We start from the raw sequence: 20,884 nt of genomic DNA, 5'->3' as shown, positions 1-20,884 counted from the left end.
AATAAAGTGTTGTTATGGAGCGGCGCGATGCTTTGGCAGGAGCCGAGTTTGGCTCCCAGTCACGGAAGAGAATAAACACACCCGTTTTGAGCCAATGAGAGAGAAACTCTCAGGTGAGTTCAAGTTATACACCTCGTAAAAAATCAGAGTGGAGGAATTCCTGTTCAAAAGTGCGGCAGCTGAAGGATCTGCCTTTCGGAGGAGAACGTTCACTCGGCTGATATCCCGCTGCAGGACGGAAATTTCATGTTTGCACCTGTTAGGATTCCTCAGTCTCATTGCTAGCAGATAGTTAGCATGAGGCCACGATGGGGGGGATATCTCATTCACGTGGGCACAGTGGGGATCCTACCTATTACCTGTCCCATGGATTGAAATATTCAAATATTGTGCTTCTGGTTGCTCACTGAAAACAACACACAGGAAAAATTCAATTTTGAAGAAGTGCAATTCAGCGAGAGTTGAAGTTCTTGAATTCTTCCTGCAAAGGAGGAGAAGTCTTGAGAAGAATCGAAGAGAGAGGATTTTACTGACACACAGTTTTGTTAAAAAATATAATATTTCACGGAGAGGAGCCAGAAATGCCTCTAATCTGTCAAATAAACATCTATTAATCTTTGTTGTTGAGGTAAAGAAAAGCAGAAGCCACAGCGCAGCAGCTCAATCTCTCCGCTGCACTCCGCCTCTGTGTCGGCCTCCAAGCTGAAAAGCTCGCCGCTGTTCCCCCTTTCAAACATTAACATCAAGGGAGAAGTGCTTTCTCCCCATCTGCCCTCTCTCCTGGGCTCTATCCCATAATGCACCACTGTTTTCTAACAAGAGAGGATAGTCAATCGAAGACCCACCTTGCTGTTTCCCCAGTCTGTTTGAGAAGCACCACACACACTCGCCGGCCATTTAGCCGAGGCAGTAACGACACACACAAATACTTGCTAGATCCCAAACAGCACAAATGGATGTGGCTCACCGAGGAAAACAACATCCTTTTTTTTATCATGTGTGAATGTGAGGTCTGCAGGGTGTGTGTGTGTGTGTGTGTGTGTGTGTGTGTGTTCCAGCTTCAGAGTTCACTACTGCACACTTCAAAGCATCTTTTTGAATTTCTGCATGCGTGTGCGCCTTTGTGTGGATGCACGTTGGTTTAAATTAGCTGGAGGACTTCCCGCGTGGTGTTTTTTTTTTTTTCCCCCTCCCAAGAACATGATCCTCAACAAACTCGCGAACACACGCCGTCGCGCTGCCGAGTGTTACGTCAACATGAGACTGAGAGCTGAGCATGTTTGTGAGTGGGATTAAATGACTGTCTGGCCATGCAGATGCTCTCCAGTGCAGAATTACAAAGTAGCACTGCATGAAAACCTCAAGATAAACAGCAGAAAAAGAAGCTAAGGATCTATTAAAGAGGAAAATAAGAGGCGGCCGGTGTTTTCGCTGGTGGGGTTTCTTTGAAGCCCACCTCGCTGTGATTGTGCTGTTTATTTGAACAGCTGTGAATCAGTCCCTGGTGTGGACGCCAGCGCTGAGCGGGAGAGACTTGGTCCTCTTCCAGGTCGAGTCTGTGTGGTGGAAATGCAAACGTTCATGTGATGTGGGAACTCAATAAATAATAATAAATCACAGGATCCAATATGTTTTTCAATTAACAGGAATTAACACGATAGACTCATGCAGCTCCGGGTCATGTGACGAGGTCTCTCCCCCCACGTTTAGCATTAAATCCTGGACAATCAAGTAATTACATGCCCAAATGACTCAGGGTGTGTTTTTTTGTTTTTGTTTTCCATCTCACCGACATAGTTTAATATTCCAATGTTCAACCAGCTGGTGTCAACTCGCCCTCCTCTGATGTCACACTTTGAACAAATCATGGACTCGTGTGTGCGTTCCTACTTTTGAAAACATCATTGTGAATTAAATGTCAAAAAACAAGTAAATTTGGTGCCAAACACGCAGCTTTTAAAACTGTGGAAGATTTGAAAATCCCTCCGAGTGCAGCGGGCATTCGTCTGAGCGCACTGATTGATTTATTCTACGTTTCTATCGTCATTTTCGTCCTCTTCTGGAGCCCTCACCTTCCCTCATAACCACATGTATGTTTCTGACCCCCTGATCATTGGATGATTGTTTGTAAGATGTGAACCCACGACTGCTAACCCACCCTTGTGGAGGCTCTGATGTGAAATTGAGCTACAGTGGAGTTTTACTGCCACAAACTGTTCAAACTTACACGAAATCCTTGAGCACAGTGCCTCTCTCAGGATTTTCAACAATCATAAAGGGGAAAAAAATCCATTGCAGGCGAGGCACAAACACCAATTTCTCCACAGACAGTCCTTCCATTTCCAGGTCTGCTGCTTTATCTTAACTGGAATCGCTCTCTTGCTTTTGTATCCGCTAATGCTTTCCCACTGGCACAAATAACATGCAACCACCATAACAAGCTCTGAAATACTCCCTGCAGGTCTTCAGAAGGTAAGAAGAAGTTTGGGGAAAGTGGTTGCATTCAAAAACAACATCCCACAGTCATGCTTTTACCTGTAATGTCAGGTTTCTGCGGCATGAAGAACTGATAGAAGGTGGGCTCCGACAGGCCCTTGACGTTGCGAGCTGTGATTTCGACTTCGTACCGCGTGTTCCACTGTAGCGGCTGGAGCATTGCGAAGTCGTTGGATCCTGGAACGAGCTTGGTCATCCACTGTTCCTCTTTATCCTGGGAGCAAAGCAGAGGGGAGCGCATCAGCTATGAGGCATACATGTGGGTAAAAACCTCTGTTTTAATGCAGGTTCTCTCATCTCTAAAGGCCTCTTGCCTCTTTTCCTTCTCTCTTGAAGGAAACTCCCAGTATTTTTCAAACTGGGCCCATGCCTTTGTGTCAAAATGATTGACGGGGACCAACATTTTGTTTACGTACCCAATGTCTCTCATGTCTGCAACAGCAAAAATGAGATCCAGAATTTATTATAATATGCACCATAAAAAACAATATGGCTAAGCTTCATGTATGAAATCTATCAAGTTAAAGAATTAAAAGCACCTTCAGCATCCCGTAAATATTGCAAGCACAATGAACCACGTACTTAGATTGGTGTAAATATAAAAAGCAACAACAACAACAACGCAACGAGCGTGTAGCCAACTGTCTGCATCCACTAAAAGTGCTTCTTTTCCCTGACCTTCTGTCTTTGTCATCATCTTCACAACATGAAGATACACACGCCGTCCCATCCGGACAAAGACAAGTGCAAAATGAGCTGTTACAAGTCACAACCAATGTCATAAATATACGATACGTTCGTCTGGATGGCGTCTATCTTTATTGGGTCCCGTGTTCCAGTTGAAGTGTCTATCCTAAAGCCAGCCACGATTGTGAGATTACCAGGGCGTGACGCGTGCAGCTTCTCCCTTTGCTTGCTTCCTGCTCGGCCTTCAAAGCATCACTTTCCTGACCTTCCTTTCCACAGCGTGGTTTCATGAGCCACAGCATTACTTTAAATCGCCGCCACTTCCTCGATGAGACAGAAAAATGTCTGCTTGGACACATTAGCATTTGGGGGGATTTGGACCGGCTCAAATCCACTTTGTGTGAGGACCATCTATTCTGTCCCCTCCCTATCTCGGGAGTGTAAGCTTCTTTTTGCTATTTTACACAAAACTCAAATCGTAACTGTAAAAGGGATGAGTTGAGTCTCTCGTTTAACGTAACATACGCTGTAAATGACACAAAGATAAAGATTCTCCAGCAGAGTCTGAGTCACTCTTCCACCCACTCCACTCGGCTGACAGCCATTTGTCAGAGGAGTGATTCAAGTGTGAACCTGATGTCACGTTCTCTGTAGCGTCAGTGTGAGCGCACAAAAACACCTGATGACACGTTTCTCTTGGGCGAACACATGACACGACATGATTATTGAGCTTTATGAACTCACTGACAATCCATGAGAGATGATTATTGACAGTGAAACTATAAATTTAAGGGTGCTGCCAATCTATAATGTCCTTTTAGCAACCAAGTCAATAAACTGTGGCAGAGCGGCTCCTCCAGAAGAGTTTGTGAAGGGCGCAACTGAAAACGCCTGAGTAGCAGCAGGTTTACTCAGAAGTTGGCATGAAACGGTTTATGGGATTGTAGGAAAATTGTAGGAATTGGTTAAAACTGCAAGTTTTAAACTATGGGAAGATAAATGAGGGTTTTGTTTTCGGAGTATTTCCAGCTGCGTGTGTGAAGGCTGGTGTTGGGCAACCACACCGAGGCTCCTGTGGATGTTCTATCAGTCTGTGGTCTTCAGCGTCCTGTCCTACGGGGGAGTGTGACGAAGGCAGACCTCTCCAGGCTGGAGAAGCTGATCAGGCGGGCCAGCTCAGTGGTCGGGATGAAGCTGGACCCTCTGGCAACAGTAGCAGAGAGGACTGTCACCACCAGCCAGAGAAGCCTGTTTGGCCAGAGGCTGCTCCTCCCCAAGTGCAGGACCAACAGACTGAAGAACTCCTTCATCCCCCGAGCCATCAAACTGTTAAACTCCTCACTGGAGGGGGGAGGGCCAACAGAAGGACTGTAGGAGAGGGCTGAGCACCAATAACCTGCCCCGATAACGACCGGACACTCATGTGCAGTACAAGAGAATGTATATTATTATTGTTATTATTATTATTATTATTATTGTTACTACTGCTGCTATTATTATTATTATCATATTATATTATCATTATATCATATATATCATCATTATTATTGTTATGATAATAATAATTAATATTATAATTATTATTATTCCTGTTACTATGCACATATACAAATCACATTCAGGTACACACAGGCACACGCACATATACTGTGTATATATATATATATATATATATATATATATGTATATATATATATATATATATATATATATATATGTAGTCTTTGTTTTCTTTTCTATTTTTCAATACAGTTTTATTTATGTCTATTCTTTTTACCTTGATGGTAACAGTGCTGTGAATGTGTAGGGAGATTGCAATTTCCCTGGCGGAACGTCCAAAAGGGATTAATAAAGTAATCTGTCCGTCTGTCTGTCTGTCTGTCTGACGCGTCCAAGATCTCACGATGGGACCACATTTCCCATTCACCCAGGAGGGACGCCGCGGTGCGAGAGATGTTAACTTTCTCAGTTTGTTTGGTCCTCCATGATGTCCAAGATCTAATGTCACAATGTTGACACTTTTGGATTGAAGGTGATTTAAGAGGAGACTGTTTCATCATCCAGGAAATGGATCAGTGGATCTCCTGTCTTGGGAGTGCAGTTTAATTTTTTGATAACTCATGCAAAAACTATGCATCCGTGTTCCTCACCGTCTTGTATTTAACGATATACTCCACGATGGGCATCCCGCCATCATCCTGCTTGACCAGCCCCAGCTTGTAGGCCTTGCCCATCCCTCTCTGGCCGTGGACGGCTGGCGGGCTCGGCTCTCCTGAGGCAGATGTGAAGGGGAGGATTCAGAAAACAATCTTTTGTTGTGTGTGTGTGTGTGTGTGTGTGTGTGTGTGTGTGTGTGTGTGTGTGTGTGTGTGTGTGTGTGTGTGTGTGTGTGCATTCCAGGGGAGGGGGAGCAGGTGGCAATATGAGACATGAGATAAGAAGAGAGAGAGACTGTTTCCAGCTAAATGAATTTGCAATGCAACTCCTTCCGCCTGGCTGTAACTACAACCGACTGCTTCTTATCATTCACTGTATTTTTGCTAATTGGCTCTTCTTCTTCCCAGTCATCTCCGAGGCGTCACTGCTGTGTGATATTAAAATACTTTTCTATGGCCTTGTCTGGCTTTAGTGCACTTCTGCTGGGCCAGATTGCCAGGATAAATAAAATGCTTATCATAAAACGCCTGCAGTATATAATTTTAATGCAGCACTTTAACATCAAGACACAAATTTGACAGGATCTATTCCAAGCTGCAATAATCTGGATTTATGTCGCTGAAATAAGGGGAGGTTGTAACTATCTCCGATACAAGCCAGGACCCTAAGGAGTTTCATCCGTCCATCCGTCCATTTTCTATACCGCTTGAGGGTCGCGGGGGGCTGGACCCTACCCCAGCTGACACTGGGTGAGAGGCGGGGTTCACCCTGGACGGGTTGCCAGTCCGTTGCAGGGCCATCATTAGAGGCTCAGTATCTTGCTCAATGATACTTGGATATGGTCACTGGGGGAAGAGAGGATGGAACCAGCGACCTTTCAGTTGCTAGACGGCCACTCTACCTCTGAGCCATGCCGCCCCTGGTGAGGAGTTTCATCAGGGAGCAAACAGGTGTCCTGGTCCTGCCCGTTTTGGTTCTTTACTGGGCTACTGAAAAGAACAAAAGAGGGACTCACGGATGGGTAAAGTCTGGAAGGTCTCCGTGTGACTGAACTCTCCCTGACCCTTCCCGTTGACGGCTGCCACCCGAACCTCGTACGTGGTGTTGGGCTCCAGTCCGTTCAGAACCACGGTCGCTGGAGGGAGACAAAAAACAAGTAGGAGTCATTTTGCAAGCATTTTTTGTTGCTGCCGTCTAATCTGAAATCAACATGTCCAAGTCATCGCTGACATGCGATTTGTGAGTCTACCAGACCACTTTTGTCCACCTCCCCTCTCCTCCAGCTGAAACTAAATCAGGACACATTCATAAATATATAACGATGATTTGGTTCCAATAAAAGTCACTGTGTCACCAGCTCCAGTCAATTGCCTGCTCATTTGTCATCATTCTCTCGGTATTAAAGCTTTAGCTGAGAGCCTAAAATATCATGTAAATAAAGCATCTCATTATCAACCGGCATTACAGATTCTGTCACTAGAAATCTATTTACATAACCTTCGCTATTCTGAAGCGCCAGCACAGGGGCGGCAGCGGCGTAATGAGCTCCAGTGAAAGTTGTTTTTGTCACTGCACAAATTAAATAGTTGAATGTGATTGTAATAGGTGCTATCGCAGTGGTTTAGTCCTGCCACGGAGAAGAAGCTCTGCTGCGCTTGCTCACTTTTCAGGATATAAGCAGATTTCCATTTGGGGCGAGAGCATTCGGATGTAAAGAGGCCAGACATCTTAATTATACTGAAGAGTTTATGTGCTGGTGTTTTCCGCCGTGGATGTCTGAGGGGGCTTTTATGATGCCACTTAATGGCTTGTAATTAGTCACATTTGTGATATTTGAGCCAGATCTAACTAAATAGGTTGGAAATTTAATTTACAATCAAGCAGTTTATCTAGTTCTGGTCCCCAATGTTCAGTTTAGCTTTTATTTCCTTTGTGCTTTGTGCATGTTTGGAACTTTCACTCACTAAATTTGCGGTGTATATTTTTTACGAAGCGCTGACTACTTCCTCTCATGGCTTCTCTGTTTGGAACCGACTCTGAGGACCAAGCTGAGCTTTTCCACTGAGTTTGTGAGATCCACTGAGCGAACGGTTTTAGTATTTTTAAGTTAAAACACGTCACATGTCCTCACTCGGCATGTTTTCACACTAATATTCCACCATTAAATGACAACCTTCTTAATTTGACGAGGTGTTAAGAGCATATTCTTTTGATGGATCATTTTCTGATGAAGATGGGGGTGTGGTGGTATTAGCTTGGTTTCAGGAGCATTCTCTGGACTTGTGTACACCATTTTCACTTCGATTCAGGGCTGTTGGATGTTTACAAACTTCCATCTCACGGCCTCCTGCTGTGCTAGCCTAATGCTACCGTCGCTAACAAGTGTCATTCTCAGAATGGACGGAAAGAAAACCCACACAGCTCTCGAAACAGAGGGTGGATTCCCGTGAGAACAGTGAGGTTTCCCCCTGACCTCGTGACGCAGCTTCAACTGTTACTCTGCATTCACGTGCAGGAGCAGAATCCCTATCATGTCATATAAAAACATGATTCAAAGCAGAACTCATTAATCTTTGGAGGTCGACTCGTACAAGACCGTCGTGCTTTCATCAGGCTTGAATCAATAACGCAAAGGCTTGTAGATCAGTTAAATGACCGAAGGTAATTACGGCAACTGAAGGCTGTCAATGATCGCAGAATAGAATCCTCTAGCTTAGCAGAAACAACACAGTTGATAACTGAAGCTTTCAACCAGCTCTCACATGCACCATGTTGACAAACCAAGTCTGTGGAATGCAGCGAGCGCGTGAGGAGGTGGGAGGATTGGACCGATCGAACCTGAACCGCTCTGAGTTGAAGCCACTCACTCTGAACGCCATGTGATTTGACGTCCCTCCAGTCCTGCGAGCCCACCTCCTTGTACTGGACCAGGTAGTAGCTGATGGGCACGCCGCCGTGAGAGTCGGGCTTCATGAAGGTGACGGTGGCGAGACGCTGGGAGACGGCGGATAGGCGTACGGAGTACGGATTCGACGGCACATCTGGAAACACAGATTTCAGCTGCTTCAGATCTCATTATTGAAGCAAAAAACAAAAATCCTCACGATGAGCACGACAAGACAGAAACCAACACATTCTGCATCCTCATTACTGATGCATGCTTCTCCCAGTAAACAAGCATGTGTGAACTCTGTTTAATTAAAGATAAACACCACATTGATCAGCAATGACTATTATTAGACGTGAGAATCCTTTTCTATTTGCACTTGCATGCATGCATACATGCGAATTTTGCTGAGTTAATTTACTGTCTACATCTGAGAATTATGTTGTTCGCATATTTGCATTTGCACACAAACAATGCAGCTCCTCAAAGTGTTATAAAAGCAATTTCTCAGTGCTGAATGTTTCCACTACAACCATAATCAATGTAAAGATAGACATTACAGCTGTAATAACAGGCTTTGAGAGCATTTTAACATTCTGTAATTTACTTTAATTCAAAGAAATGTGCAACATCACTCAGCTGCTACTCTCATTTGTCCTTTAAATGTGTTAATAGAATAGTGCGTCACGTTGAAAGCCCCTGGTCCTCACAGGTGGCTGCATTTACAGCAAAAATGTTCACCTCCCTGCTACTTTAAGAGAGGTCATTACTCTGTGACAAATTATACGACTACAATTAGCTTTAGAGGCTGTTTCAAAGAACTGACGGGTTCCTGCAGCCTCCATTTCACATCATCTCTCCACCGCCTCTCCATCACTGCCTGTGACCTTTTGTGTTTTTGTGTAACAACTTCCCAAACTCATTGTTTCCGGTAAGTATTAGGTCAGCTTTTTCCCCTCTTTCACTTCTTCTCCTCAGCAAGAGCAATTCAATCTGCACTAAAGATAATTGGACTGCGCTATTGTGTATTAGCCTGCGCTTCCGTAAATTAGGGGGTACTTCAGTAAATAGTGAGGGGTATGGTAAATCAGCCGGCACTGTTTAAGATTAGGATAGGCTGAATAGGGACTGGGAGTTGTAGTGGGATTCATCTCGCTCAGAATAGCTAATAAGGCTATTATGGTGGAGAGGTGGAGGGTTCAGGGGCCTCTGATGCCACTCATGCTGGACAGGTGGGGGAGAAACTCACCTGCCTGGGCCAGAATGAACTCCTGGTATCGAACTCCGATGTTGTTGCGAGCTGTGCAGTTGTAGCGGCCAAAATCCCTGTCGGACATCGGAGTCACCTGGAGGCAAAATATGAGATCTGAACAAATCGGGGCTCGGTTCCTCACCTCCTCCAGCCATGAGGATAGTTGGAGGTTTATATCTGCAGATTTCTCCTCAAACCTCTACAGAACACAATGGGCCGTACCACCAAGTGGTCATGAATGCATTCATGCAGGTTCAATGACAGTGAATGACTAAAAAAAGACCACCAGAGCGCAAAGAATTACAATTATACATATTTAAAGAAAAGAGAAAACCACGCATCAGATTTCAGTAAATGAACGAAGGCATTCATGCTATTCGTCTGCTGGTTTGCTCACTGTGGGTGTGACTGATTCTGCAGCTTGGGTTAAATAGCAGGTTGCGCTAACTGTGACGTGTAACGCTATCAATGCAACGATGGATGGCGCTTGATGACCACAAGTGACTGAAACACCACTTTTGCTTGTAAATGTACGACCGTGTGCAAAGTCTCATCCACTACAAGAGAGGACAAAACGAGTCAAAGTAAAAAAAAAAACTCCTACAAAGCAACAAGAATAACGACTTTTACATCTTCTCTGGGTTTTTTCCGGCTCTCCTAAAACACAAACACCTGTGTGAGCGCCAGACTTATGCAACATCTCAGCTACTTCACTCTCTTTATAAATAATTCATAGGTCTCCTGAATCAAGGCTGTATTTTTAGAAAAGCCCGTCTCAGCCTTCATCTGGGGGTTGTGTCACGATCTGATCGTCAGTAGTAGTCGTACCCACCTCCAGCACAGATTTGCCGTCGCTGTTGTGTACCCGTGTGTTGGCTGTCCCCTCGGCGGAAATGGTGAAGCGTTCTCTCCTCCACAACATGGTGGCAGGAGGGTTGGACATGACATCGCAGCTGATGTTGACCGGATTCCCCTCCCAGGAATAGAAGATGGTCTGATTGGTCAAGAACTTTGGTATATCTGTCCAAAACATCCAGAAATGTGAAGCCATGATGTCTGGTCAGCCAGTAAAGAACTGATGGAAGACAGAAATGTCACTGCCAACCAGCACAAAGGGGGATTTCAGTAACAGCAAACCTTCATTGAAGCCCTCTCGTGCTCGAGGCCAGAGATCTCCATTTGATCATCTCCAAAAGAATAAAAATGCTGGATACAAACAGAAGCTCATTTGCCCCTGCAAATAGGAGGGGCCGTAATGGACGTTCGCAGCGGTGAGCTGTCATGCAGATTTCTTTGGGCCCAGTCAGCCCAGCTCAGTCGGGGAGGCATTATGGTTGTTTTATGGTTGCTTGCAGGATTCCATTAAAGAGATTGATGCCTGGCTCTCTGTCACAGCCGAGGACGCGTTATCCTCATGCAGCCTGCAGTGACTTAGTAAATGAGTTCATTAGTTCGGTGGCGACGGCTGGCTCAAGCCCTGCCACGCTCAGACACATGGCTTGCATCTTTTTGTAGAGTTGGAATCGAGTTGGTGGCAGAGTGGGTTGTCAGCGGGGCTCCAGAAAGACAAGTTTACAGTATAATGACGGCAACTTTGCTCCACGGGTTGGAATGGGTCACTGTAAAATCATCTCTGTTTCCTCCCAGCCAGGGAGGAGACAACAGAGACGCAGTATATTGCTTCTACTTTGCCTCTCTATATATTTGTTTGCCTTTCCTTTGTTTGTGGCTCCTCTGAGCGCCAAGGTGGGAAAGCTGTGACCAGACAATGTGCTTTCCTGTGAGCCGCTCCTCTAATGAACCTAATCATTCCAAGGCCAAAATGGAGATCTCGGCTTCAGAGCTCATTAGGCAGAGGAGAGCCCGCCCAAAACAACCCCAAACAACGAGCACTGAGGAATGGTTGCACTCGCGGGGAAGTAGGGGAGCTGACAGCGGGGGAAAACTAAAGGCAATGCATGATATCCTCGCACTAATTGACCCTTCTGGAAGCGGGGTGAGTTGTGTACCAGGGGGAAGGGGTGTGCGGGTGAGTTGTTTATATTAATATAATGCTTTTCAGAAAGAAAAGGGGATTATTAGAACTAAGCACAATTGAACTTTTGAACTCTAAACATGTCTGCAGTGGCTTTGCTGTTCTTGTTGTTCTTGCGGCTGATTTCCAGGCTTTTCACTGGAGTCTAATTTGTTAGCAAATCAGCTCAGAGGAGTGAGTTGGTCACCAGGAAAGCTGGCGTCATCAGTTCCCTCTCAGCGGTGGATCAGCCACACATGACAACCACACCATGGAGCGTGTCCTTGCTCCAAAAGGTCAAAAGGGCGACCGCATGATGGACACAAATTCACATTAGCCCCACTATAACTAGCTAGGAGACAAATTCGCCATATTTAACTGTGGATTATCCTTTCAGCTCTCTCGAGCACTGCTGAGAGTTGCTGCGAGTACATTTCAACCCCCGATGCTGCCGAGTCAAGTGGTGAAAGAGAACTGCGTAACATTAGCTCACCAATCAGAAGGCTAACATTCAATTAGCCACGGGAAATCTTGCTAAATGTCAAAGATATTTCCTTAAATTAACTGAAGTATTATTTTATCACCTGAATGCTAACTACACATCAGCTACAGGGAACCTACCCACATGATTAAGGCTAATTTATCACAATAACCAGTGAGAATATGTGCAATCATTTCTATCCCCTCACTCATGACTACACCTTCAACTAACAATGAAGAGACTTTTCCAGGGCAGGAGGGAATAAATTCTCATTCTTCCACAAAAGATGCCATGTTAAGTAGTTTGACATCTCCACCTCAGAGGTCAGAACCTTCCCACTTCCTGCTGCTCAAGAACGTACCATCCACGTGTACGGCGGAACACACAGGTGTTTCCACTTAAGCTGCCTGATTAGACCTCTGTTCAGGACAGTGTAATTAGCCTAATTAGCAGGACTAGTTGAACATATGGCCCATTAGATAACACACCAACTTACACTCAATGTCCAGGTACATGCTCTTCTGGTGGCCTCCGATCCTGCTGAGAGCCTCGCAGTCGAAGCGACCCAGGTCTGCCAACTGCACACCGCTGATGGTCAACACCGACTTGCCGTGACGACCGCGGACCTCGAAACGCCCATCCTGGATCTGGACACACAAGATTAGCAGATTATGAAATTTAATACGGATGAATGGAAGCTGTGTGAAAGAGTGAGATTCATCAGGAGAGGTTTAAAGCAGTTTAGTATTAACAAAAAAAAAATATATATATATATATACATATATATATATATATATATATATTTATATACAGTATATGAACGACAGCTTCCATGTAAACTCTGTAGCCAAAGAATTTGTGATGAGATGATGAGGAAATGGTTTTGCCTTGCAGGCCTGATTCTGCTGCAGTGTGAGTGACGGAAAGTTGCTAGAATAACTCTGTACTGGCGACCCCGTGATCCGCTTCGACCCCACCTCCCCTCACAGGCAGCCGTCACTTGTCACACGGAATCAGGGTTCATGCAATAAACTGTCGATTTATTACGAGGTCGTTACATCCGGATGAAGACAGATGGCATCCATTTGAAGCAATGGGTCAATTACAGCAGACGAGGCTATCATTCCTCTAATCGACATTCACTCGTAATGAGAAAAACCTCCCCAGGAGGGGAGCATCCTGACACAATGATGCAGGAGCCTCCAGACTGTTACCTGACAGATAACCTCTGTCACCCCCGAGAAAACACTTTTTAGCAACAGTGGGTACATTTGGGAGTTGTGTGATATCACGAGGGCTTTCTTTGCCTTTCACACTGTTTGATTGGAGGAAGATGTGAAGGCCAGACACACTGGGAGTGGAATATTTCTGCCTCCCTTTTCAGGTCAGTAGGTCTGTCCAGCTCTTTTCTACAATCTACGACATAAATGTTTAATGAAGAAGTTGTTTTGACATTCTCTCTTTCTGGTGAAGACACTGCCATGAATAGGAAACACAATTTTAGTTGTTATTATTCATGGAGTCAGGAGAGTCCTGTAGGGTATTTTCAGCCAGCGAGCGACACACGGCATACATTACAGCGGCGATGTATGCTGGGCGATTGAAGCCTTCCTCAACAAAAAGACACGGCTATCAAAGGCGGCAGCAGCAGCAGCAGCAGCAGCAGCAGCAGCAGCAGCAGCAGCAGCGGCAGCGGCATATCATGTTTCCACTATCACTGCTAAGCAACACTGAAGTGGACCGGTTTATGAAATCTGACACACTCTTGTACATGATGTGTCTTCTTGCCACAAGAGTCCTCTCTAAAAACGGGGGGGGGGGGGGGGGCTGAGATGAACATCAGCACACAATCAGGAAATGATATGAGACACTGAACACGTGGCCTCCTCACACAGGTTCTGCATACTAACGGATCTAACCGCTGCTTAAATGAGAAAAACCGCACAAATCTGATTTGCTTTTACCACACAGTTACGCTCTAAGTAGTCAATTAAGTCAAAACACTTTTTTTTTTTGAATAAAGTAGAGCTTATTTAACCAGGAGATAACGTCAGATTGAACGCAAATTGCTCGTAATAAAGAGATTAAAACATAACAAGCTGAGGTTGTGAGTTACAACGGGCACCTAAAGGGATACCTCACAGTATCACAAACGCCTGAAGCTGCAGACACAAAAACTCTTGGCTTATTCAAGAGGTGACGGCTCACCCCGGCACAAAGCTGTCCCCTCTGTACCTGCGACTTTCTGTTCGGCTGGGAGATGTGCACTGCTGGTTAAGTCAGCAACGGTAGTTTTTAAGCAATTGCACTGGTTCTATTAATTCTTCCCACCCTGCAGCACAAATTGAGATGTTTCTATGGAGATTCTGTCACTTTAAATAACTTGAGCACCACATCATCAAGTGCAGTTGCCTCACAGCAAGAAGGTTCTGGATCTGTTTTCCCTGCAAGAGGCTTCCACCCACACGGCAAAAAGCCTGCACGGTGGGTAAATTGGAGACACTGACTTGGATGTAGGTTGAATGGACACTCGCAGCACTGAATGTTAGGCGCTATCTTTGCTAGCAGTAGTAGTAACTGCAATGAGCTCAGCAGATAACGCACCTGTTAGCGCCGGCCTCTTGTCCTCCGTGCACAGCTGTAACGCTAAATTTCGTTGAGCCCTCTGGTGTCCTTCCGCAATCAAGTGAGCAAACGTACATGTGTATGTCTGCATCTACTTTTCTATAATTGCACATTAGCCTGTGTGTGTGTGTGTGTGTGTCCCGCTGTAGTAAATCAATGCACACCCAGGCCTCTCTAATGCCCTCTTGCCACGCCGCCCCCCGCCTCTGCTAACACTCATTATGTGTCTAAGCCTCATAAGCCTCAGCCACGGAGCCCCTACTTCTGAATCACACTCTCTTTATGTTGTCGCTGTAAGATAGCCCCAACATTATCCTGTTTAGAGGGGCTTATCTTTGCTCTTATCGTAGCAACACTATCAACCAATGAGGTGGATCAGCTCGTAAAGGCTCCGTCCCTTTGTGCTGCCACTGCACACTTTGCTTGTTTGCTTCGCCAGCTGAGGTCAATAGGATTGGAGAGTGTGTATTGAATAGGAATGCTGAGGATGGAGGGATATGAAAAGGAGGAGGAGAAAGAGAGGAAATCTTCCAGGAGGGAGCTTCTGAGTCAGGAAATTACTCGCTAACCCCGCCCCCCCAACACACACACACCTTTTCGCTGCCAACTGACAGGGTCTGTGTCTGGAGACGAAGTCAGCCCTAAAGCACAGCCTGTTTGATATGCAGCTCAGTCGAAACGACAAGGCAAGCGGCCAGACGTGAACACAACAGCGAAATACACACACACACACACACACACACACACACACACACACACACATACATACACACAGAGTATTGCGAGGGGTATGCATGCACATTCGCACATGTGAGCAGTAACCACCAGAGATAAAAGGCAAAGGAAATATGAAGGTTTGAGGCCGTAACAGGAACTGGAGGAGATAGAGGAGATGAAAGGAGTGGAAGTAGGAGGGAAGAAAAAAAGGAAATATATGAAATCCTGCACCTATTTGATTCATGAGACCCTAGAAAACGGGTGCACATTTACAGCCAGGGAACCCACAAATACAAGCTCCTGTGTCATTCTGAAAACTTTCAGATATTAAAAATGTCAGCCATAAATGTCAGCTTGGCTCGAAAAAGTCCGACTGTTCCAGGGCGGAGCTTGAACACACGCGGTTTCACATTTGATTACTGTATTGCTTCATCCGCGTGACAACGCCAGAGTGACATTTAATAACGACTTGAGAAAATGGAGGCCATGGAGGGCTTTCACTGCAGACAACCTTTGACTGCATCACGATTGTCTATTTTCACCTGAATTCTCAGTGCAGTGCTGCTTTTGTGGCCAGACTGGAAAAGAAACAGAGCAGTGAGAATCTCAGCAGGTTTAAAGGTTTAACAAGAAAATATACCATCAGCAGCTGGCTGGCTCCCTGATGCGCGGCTGTCGCTGTGACCTTTGACCCAGGTTACACTTGAGTTCCAGTAGATTTTGATGCTCAATTTTGGAGAAATCTCCTGATTGGGCTCCAAAGATAATGACGGTGATCTCCGACCACCGCTGTTTGCCTTCAATTTCTAGGAATTTCCTGAGACACGTTTACAGGAATGGGAGAGCTATTATGCACGTGTCAGGTGACGGTGACCCTGCCCTTTGACCTTTGACCACCACATTTGAGCCAAATCTGAAGGCATCCCCTCAAGGTTGACAATGAGTGTCAATGGGCTGACATTTGACCATCAAAACTTTTTTGTCAGTTCCTCCTTGAGTCTCGGTGGACATTTGTGTCAAATGTGATTCATTTATTAAAAGATGCGCCACAGCTTTTGTGACCGTGCGACGTGACAGTGACCCTTGCCCTTTGACCTTTACCCTAAAAAAAAAAAAAATCATTTCAGTTTGTCCTTGAGTCCCATTGGACATCTGGGCCAAATTGGACGATCTTCCTCAAACTTTTCCCGAGTTATTCCAGGAAGTAGGGACGTATGGAAGGACAGCCACGAGACATAATGCTTGCTGTCAACTTGTGGACACAAAAATATCCATCAGAGCTCAAGACATTTGAGCAAAAAAGAACAGTTTTCATGATATTTTAGCATTTTGCAATCCTGCAGTTTGGTGAGAGAAGCACCAGACTGAAACAATACCCTGACTACAACCCCACCTCGCTTCCAAATTAAATTCCTGCAACTGCATCCCATTATTGTTCTCTTAGCGAGGGTCACAGTGTTAGTTGACAAAGAATGAGAAGACCGGAAACATTATGCAGCAAGTAAAGCTAAGCCCTTTGAAACTGACTGCTCCTCTACTGGATATGCAGATTGGAGAGCAAATTGAGAGAGGAACATCCCGCCTTAAACCTAAATGACTACCGCCATCCATCACGCCTCGCGCTGCACAAGCCGTGTTTGTCTTTGCGCATGTTTAGGTGTGTTGCTTTGCACTACACATTTCCATAATTGCATTTGCTGTGGGAAGAGAAGCACTTACTCTCATTTTCGGCTGTGATTTATCAACCCGAGCGATTCGAGCCAATGCACACATTCATTTATCTCTGCAGTGACCTTTTTCCCAAGCAAAGCAGGGCTTTTTTTTTTTTTTTTTTTTTTTTGCATCTGCGGAATCCTGAGCCAAGGAAGCAGTGATGGAAGTGCCTATGGTGTTGACACTGATGGCGGCTCCTTCCAGAATAATTACCTTCGAAAGAAATTGTGGCTGCAGCTCATTCTGTTTCTGATTTGCGAGGCTGCTCTTCTGGACAAAGTTAATAATGGATGGTGGGAGAAAAATACACAACAGAAGCTTAATGTCTTTTCAGTCTTAAAAGGAATAATGTAGAGCGTAGCAAGAGGGACAAATTAAAACTGAAAAACTTCAAGGTTCTTGTTTGTGTTGAGAGTTAATCAAAATCAATACCAATGTCCCTGGACATTTCAGCAAAATCCCTTTAAAAACCTGGACCAAGGTGAACGCTCGAGTGCAGCTCTGTGATTCAGTGGATGTGCAAACACACGAGTGGCTCACACTTTGTGACAAGGATCAATCACCGGCCGCTGAATATCATCAGCGTCTGGCTTCAGATGAGTTCCAAGCAGCGATAAATGCCTCTAATTGCGCCGTTTCACGTATGGCAGATGGGAGTGATGATGACTGATTCTATGTTTACGAGGACATATACGAGTAATTACCTGTAAATGCTGGCTATTTCTTTTAGTGCTTCCACCACACAAGGCGCACTTCATTTTTCTCCATATAACTAAAAGTAATGGCATTTTAATGCACAGCATAAGGAGACAAACATTTCGCCTCTGCTGTTTGAGTTCCATTAAAACCTTCCAAGACCAGTTAAGAGCGACTTTTACGCCACAGTTCCACTCAGAGATTACATGCTTCTGTGTGAGATGAGGAGCTTCTGGACACCTTTGGGTTATTAAATCCTTTCATGAGTGAATTTTGCCGACAACCTGCCTGAAAACACAGTTACATTTCAAAGTGCCATTTAAATTTGACATTTGGCAAATGTGAGCTTTTCCTTGGTGTCACATTCAGAAACGTATTTCACAATATGCTCAAACAAATATGCAGATCTTAAGAGATGGTGATGGAATTCTGATGGGTAATACTGCTGAAATAGAGAAAGGCTGGGCAAAATAATGCCAACACTGCAATTAGGACACAGAGAAAAGTTCTACTACATGTAGTTTCTTGACTTTTCCTTGCACGCGTGTTCTTCCGTGTAAACGTCATGTCCAAACACCCACACCCTATAATGCCACACACACACACACACACACACTCGTACACACACCAGATGGGACCTCTGGCAGTTTCTACCTTGTCTCCGTCCACGATGGTCTGCCCGTTGCTGGCTCTCCTCCAGGAGATGTCTGGCAGAGGCTCGCCTTCAGCCACGCAGGAGATCATGGCGGCGCTGCCCTCCACGGCAGTCACGTTCTTCAGCTGGGTGATGTGAGGCTGGACTGGAGGCCATGGAACACAGCGGGGGGAGGGGGGATGCAAGAGAAAGGTTGATAAGTGAGGAACAGATTGACAAACCCAAGAAAAACTGACATAGGACGGCGTGGAGGAAGGGGCGCGGCTGAAGCTGGTGAACTGCAGTCACGCGCTGGAAGAATCTGATTCTTTCGCCTCAACATATCAAAATGCCTGTCCTCCTGTGTACCTTTTCATGTTTTAGATAAATATAGATTTTTGTTTGCAAGGATGCCTCTCCAGCACTGTATGATTCACTTTTTGATGCAGAGTGAGCATGGTGATAAATGCTGAAAAGCCTGCTCGGGGGCTGCTGGCTGCTCGCCCTCTCCTGATAAGAAGCTCTGAGCAAGCCCCCGAAACACGGCGCGTCAAGGGCAAAGAGCATGTTGCATGAATGATGGATTGCTGCTTTTTTCTCTTAACACAGGGGCATTTAAGTCCTTAACGGGCTGCTTGCAAAATAGCCCAAAATCCTAAAGGGAAGAGGAAGTGAATGGGAAATAGTGACAACGCTTTTAACACCGCCAGGGGGGATTCTGGGAGAGTTTGGCAATTTCACTTGGATTCAGCCTCAGAGCGGAGAAGTCGTCTCGAGGGATTTTGGGAGCTTGTCAAAACATGGGATCACAAACATCTCCACAAGTAAACACGCGCACACACACACACACACACACACACACACACACACACACACACACACACACACCTGTGTTATTATACCTGCTTGAGCGAGGAGAACATTCCCACACCATGTTGTGGTGGAGCTGACCCCATTCCACTCAAATTACACAAGAAATCTCTCAGGATAATTTGGGTTTATTGCAGCATGAGATTTAATCCCACCATCATTTCTATCAGCTCTTGGAGGCGCTCATGTTAACACAGCAGTTTTGCTCTTTATTGGATTTTTGTTACTTTACACTCCAGCAACTCAAGCCATTGTTGTGTGGGTGTGCAGCATCGCGACAAGAGCAGGAGGAAAGCAGGCCTCCATGCTGCCCCCCTGAACCCACACATGAACTTCAGGACTCCCTTGTCCTGTCAGTCCTGACAAGCTTGATAAAACCGTCCACTAAAGCCTTCAATCTAAGCCTCTCGAACAGAAACCGACACCATGAATTCACATCCAAAACAAAATAAAAAAAAGCTCAAGCTTTGGCTTCGAATGCCATAATGTTCATTAAATATTTAACAATCAATAAGAAGTAGAAAATGTGGAAGTTGGATTGGGTCTTAGAGGGAGCAGTGTGAGTGGCTGCAGGTTTTAAAAGGCAGAAGCCCAACGTTGCTTCAGGTCTAAATGGGTTCAACAGCAGAAAGAACCAGAGACACGTTTGCTCCCGTGTTGTTGCTCGGGCCTGTGACTCGTGACGTCCCTGAAGTCAGCCGTCTGTCAGAACGCCCACAAATGGAACGCCGGGTTCCTCAATACCGTCTAATCACACCAATCAACAGCGGCACGTTTATTCCCGCACGTGCGTCGTCACGTAATTTACTTTTCTCTCCATTGCTTTGAAGCGGTTGAGCTTGTTTTCCTAAAACAAGTCAAGCAAATTTCCTAAGAAGTAAAGATGTGGGGTTTTGTTTTTTATTTTTTTATAATAATTCTGCAGCAATCTGTTTGATTTTGTTTTGCTTCGAGACAGAAGGAAGCTGCAGTGGGAAATTATCTCAACCAATCGGCAGAAGTTTTCCTCATTCTGAGAGAGAGAGAGAGAGAGAGAGAGAGGAGCTTGAAAGTAGCAGCAGAGACTAAATGACTTGTTTAGATGGTTTCTGCAGTGAGAGCACTTCAGATGATTGCACACATCTTTTAAACCTTTCCACACATACAGTACACACTCACACACACACACACACACACACACGCATAATCCGACCCGTACGTGCACACGCGCACACACACACACACACACGCTCACACTCACACTCACTTGGTGACGGTTCATACTGAGGGCGGGTCTGAACCAGTTCTTCATCACCACCTTATCTGCAGCTGTTTTGCCCCAGATGCCCTTCATCATGCAAATATTAAATGAAAACTGTCTCATTTATCAAGCGCGGCGAAAATCACTCTGTGGGGAAGATTATTAATAACTCAGTATCGAAAACATTTCAACTCTAAATGAGAAAGAGCTGAAATGCATTTATGTGTTCCGAGATAAAGGAATTAATTTGACCTTCCAGGTTTGGGGTCGTTTGCGGTGTACTCTGCTGCAAGTTTCTTTTTACAATTACACAACCAACTTTTAAATGTAAATCTTCATATCAAGCACAGGGATACACTTTTAAAAAACGTGAATCTTTGCCCAGGTCATGCAGGAGGAATGTAGGATTGCAATT

At 45.2% G+C, this 20,884-nt stretch overlaps 1 protein-coding gene across 3 annotated transcripts in view; it reads right to left on the bottom strand.

The window, feature by feature from the left end:
• ncam2a (neural cell adhesion molecule 2a) overlaps positions 1 to 20,884 on the bottom strand; it is a 213,870-nt gene that overhangs the window by 14,288 nt on the left and 178,698 nt on the right. For 2 of the 3 annotated variants that reach the window (XM_086200425.1, XM_086200434.1), the window contains exons 8-15: positions 18,380 to 18,525; positions 12,471 to 12,621; positions 10,312 to 10,499; positions 9,477 to 9,573; positions 8,208 to 8,381; positions 6,356 to 6,475; positions 5,334 to 5,455; positions 2,536 to 2,710 (exon numbers count right to left, since the gene is read on the bottom strand). In XM_086200425.1, coding sequence (XP_086056551.1) covers positions 2,536 to 2,710; positions 5,334 to 5,455; positions 6,356 to 6,475; positions 8,208 to 8,381; positions 9,477 to 9,573; positions 10,312 to 10,499; positions 12,471 to 12,621; positions 18,380 to 18,525 — 1,173 coding nt within the window. Of the gene's footprint in view, positions 1 to 1,456; positions 1,557 to 2,535; positions 2,711 to 5,333; positions 5,456 to 6,355; positions 6,476 to 8,207; positions 8,382 to 9,476; positions 9,574 to 10,311; positions 10,500 to 12,470; positions 12,622 to 18,379; positions 18,526 to 20,884 lie in introns of those variants that run through there. The other variant, XM_086200441.1, reaches the window with a different exon arrangement.

The sequence above is a fragment of the Aulostomus chinensis genome, chromosome 1, assembly GCF_037954235.1.
Source record: "Aulostomus chinensis isolate RoL2024-O1b breed Wild chromosome 1, RoL_Achi_v1.0, whole genome shotgun sequence".
NCBI lineage: Eukaryota > Metazoa > Chordata > Actinopteri > Syngnathiformes > Aulostomidae > Aulostomus > Aulostomus chinensis.
This window is presented reverse-complemented; position numbering and strand designations above follow the sequence as displayed.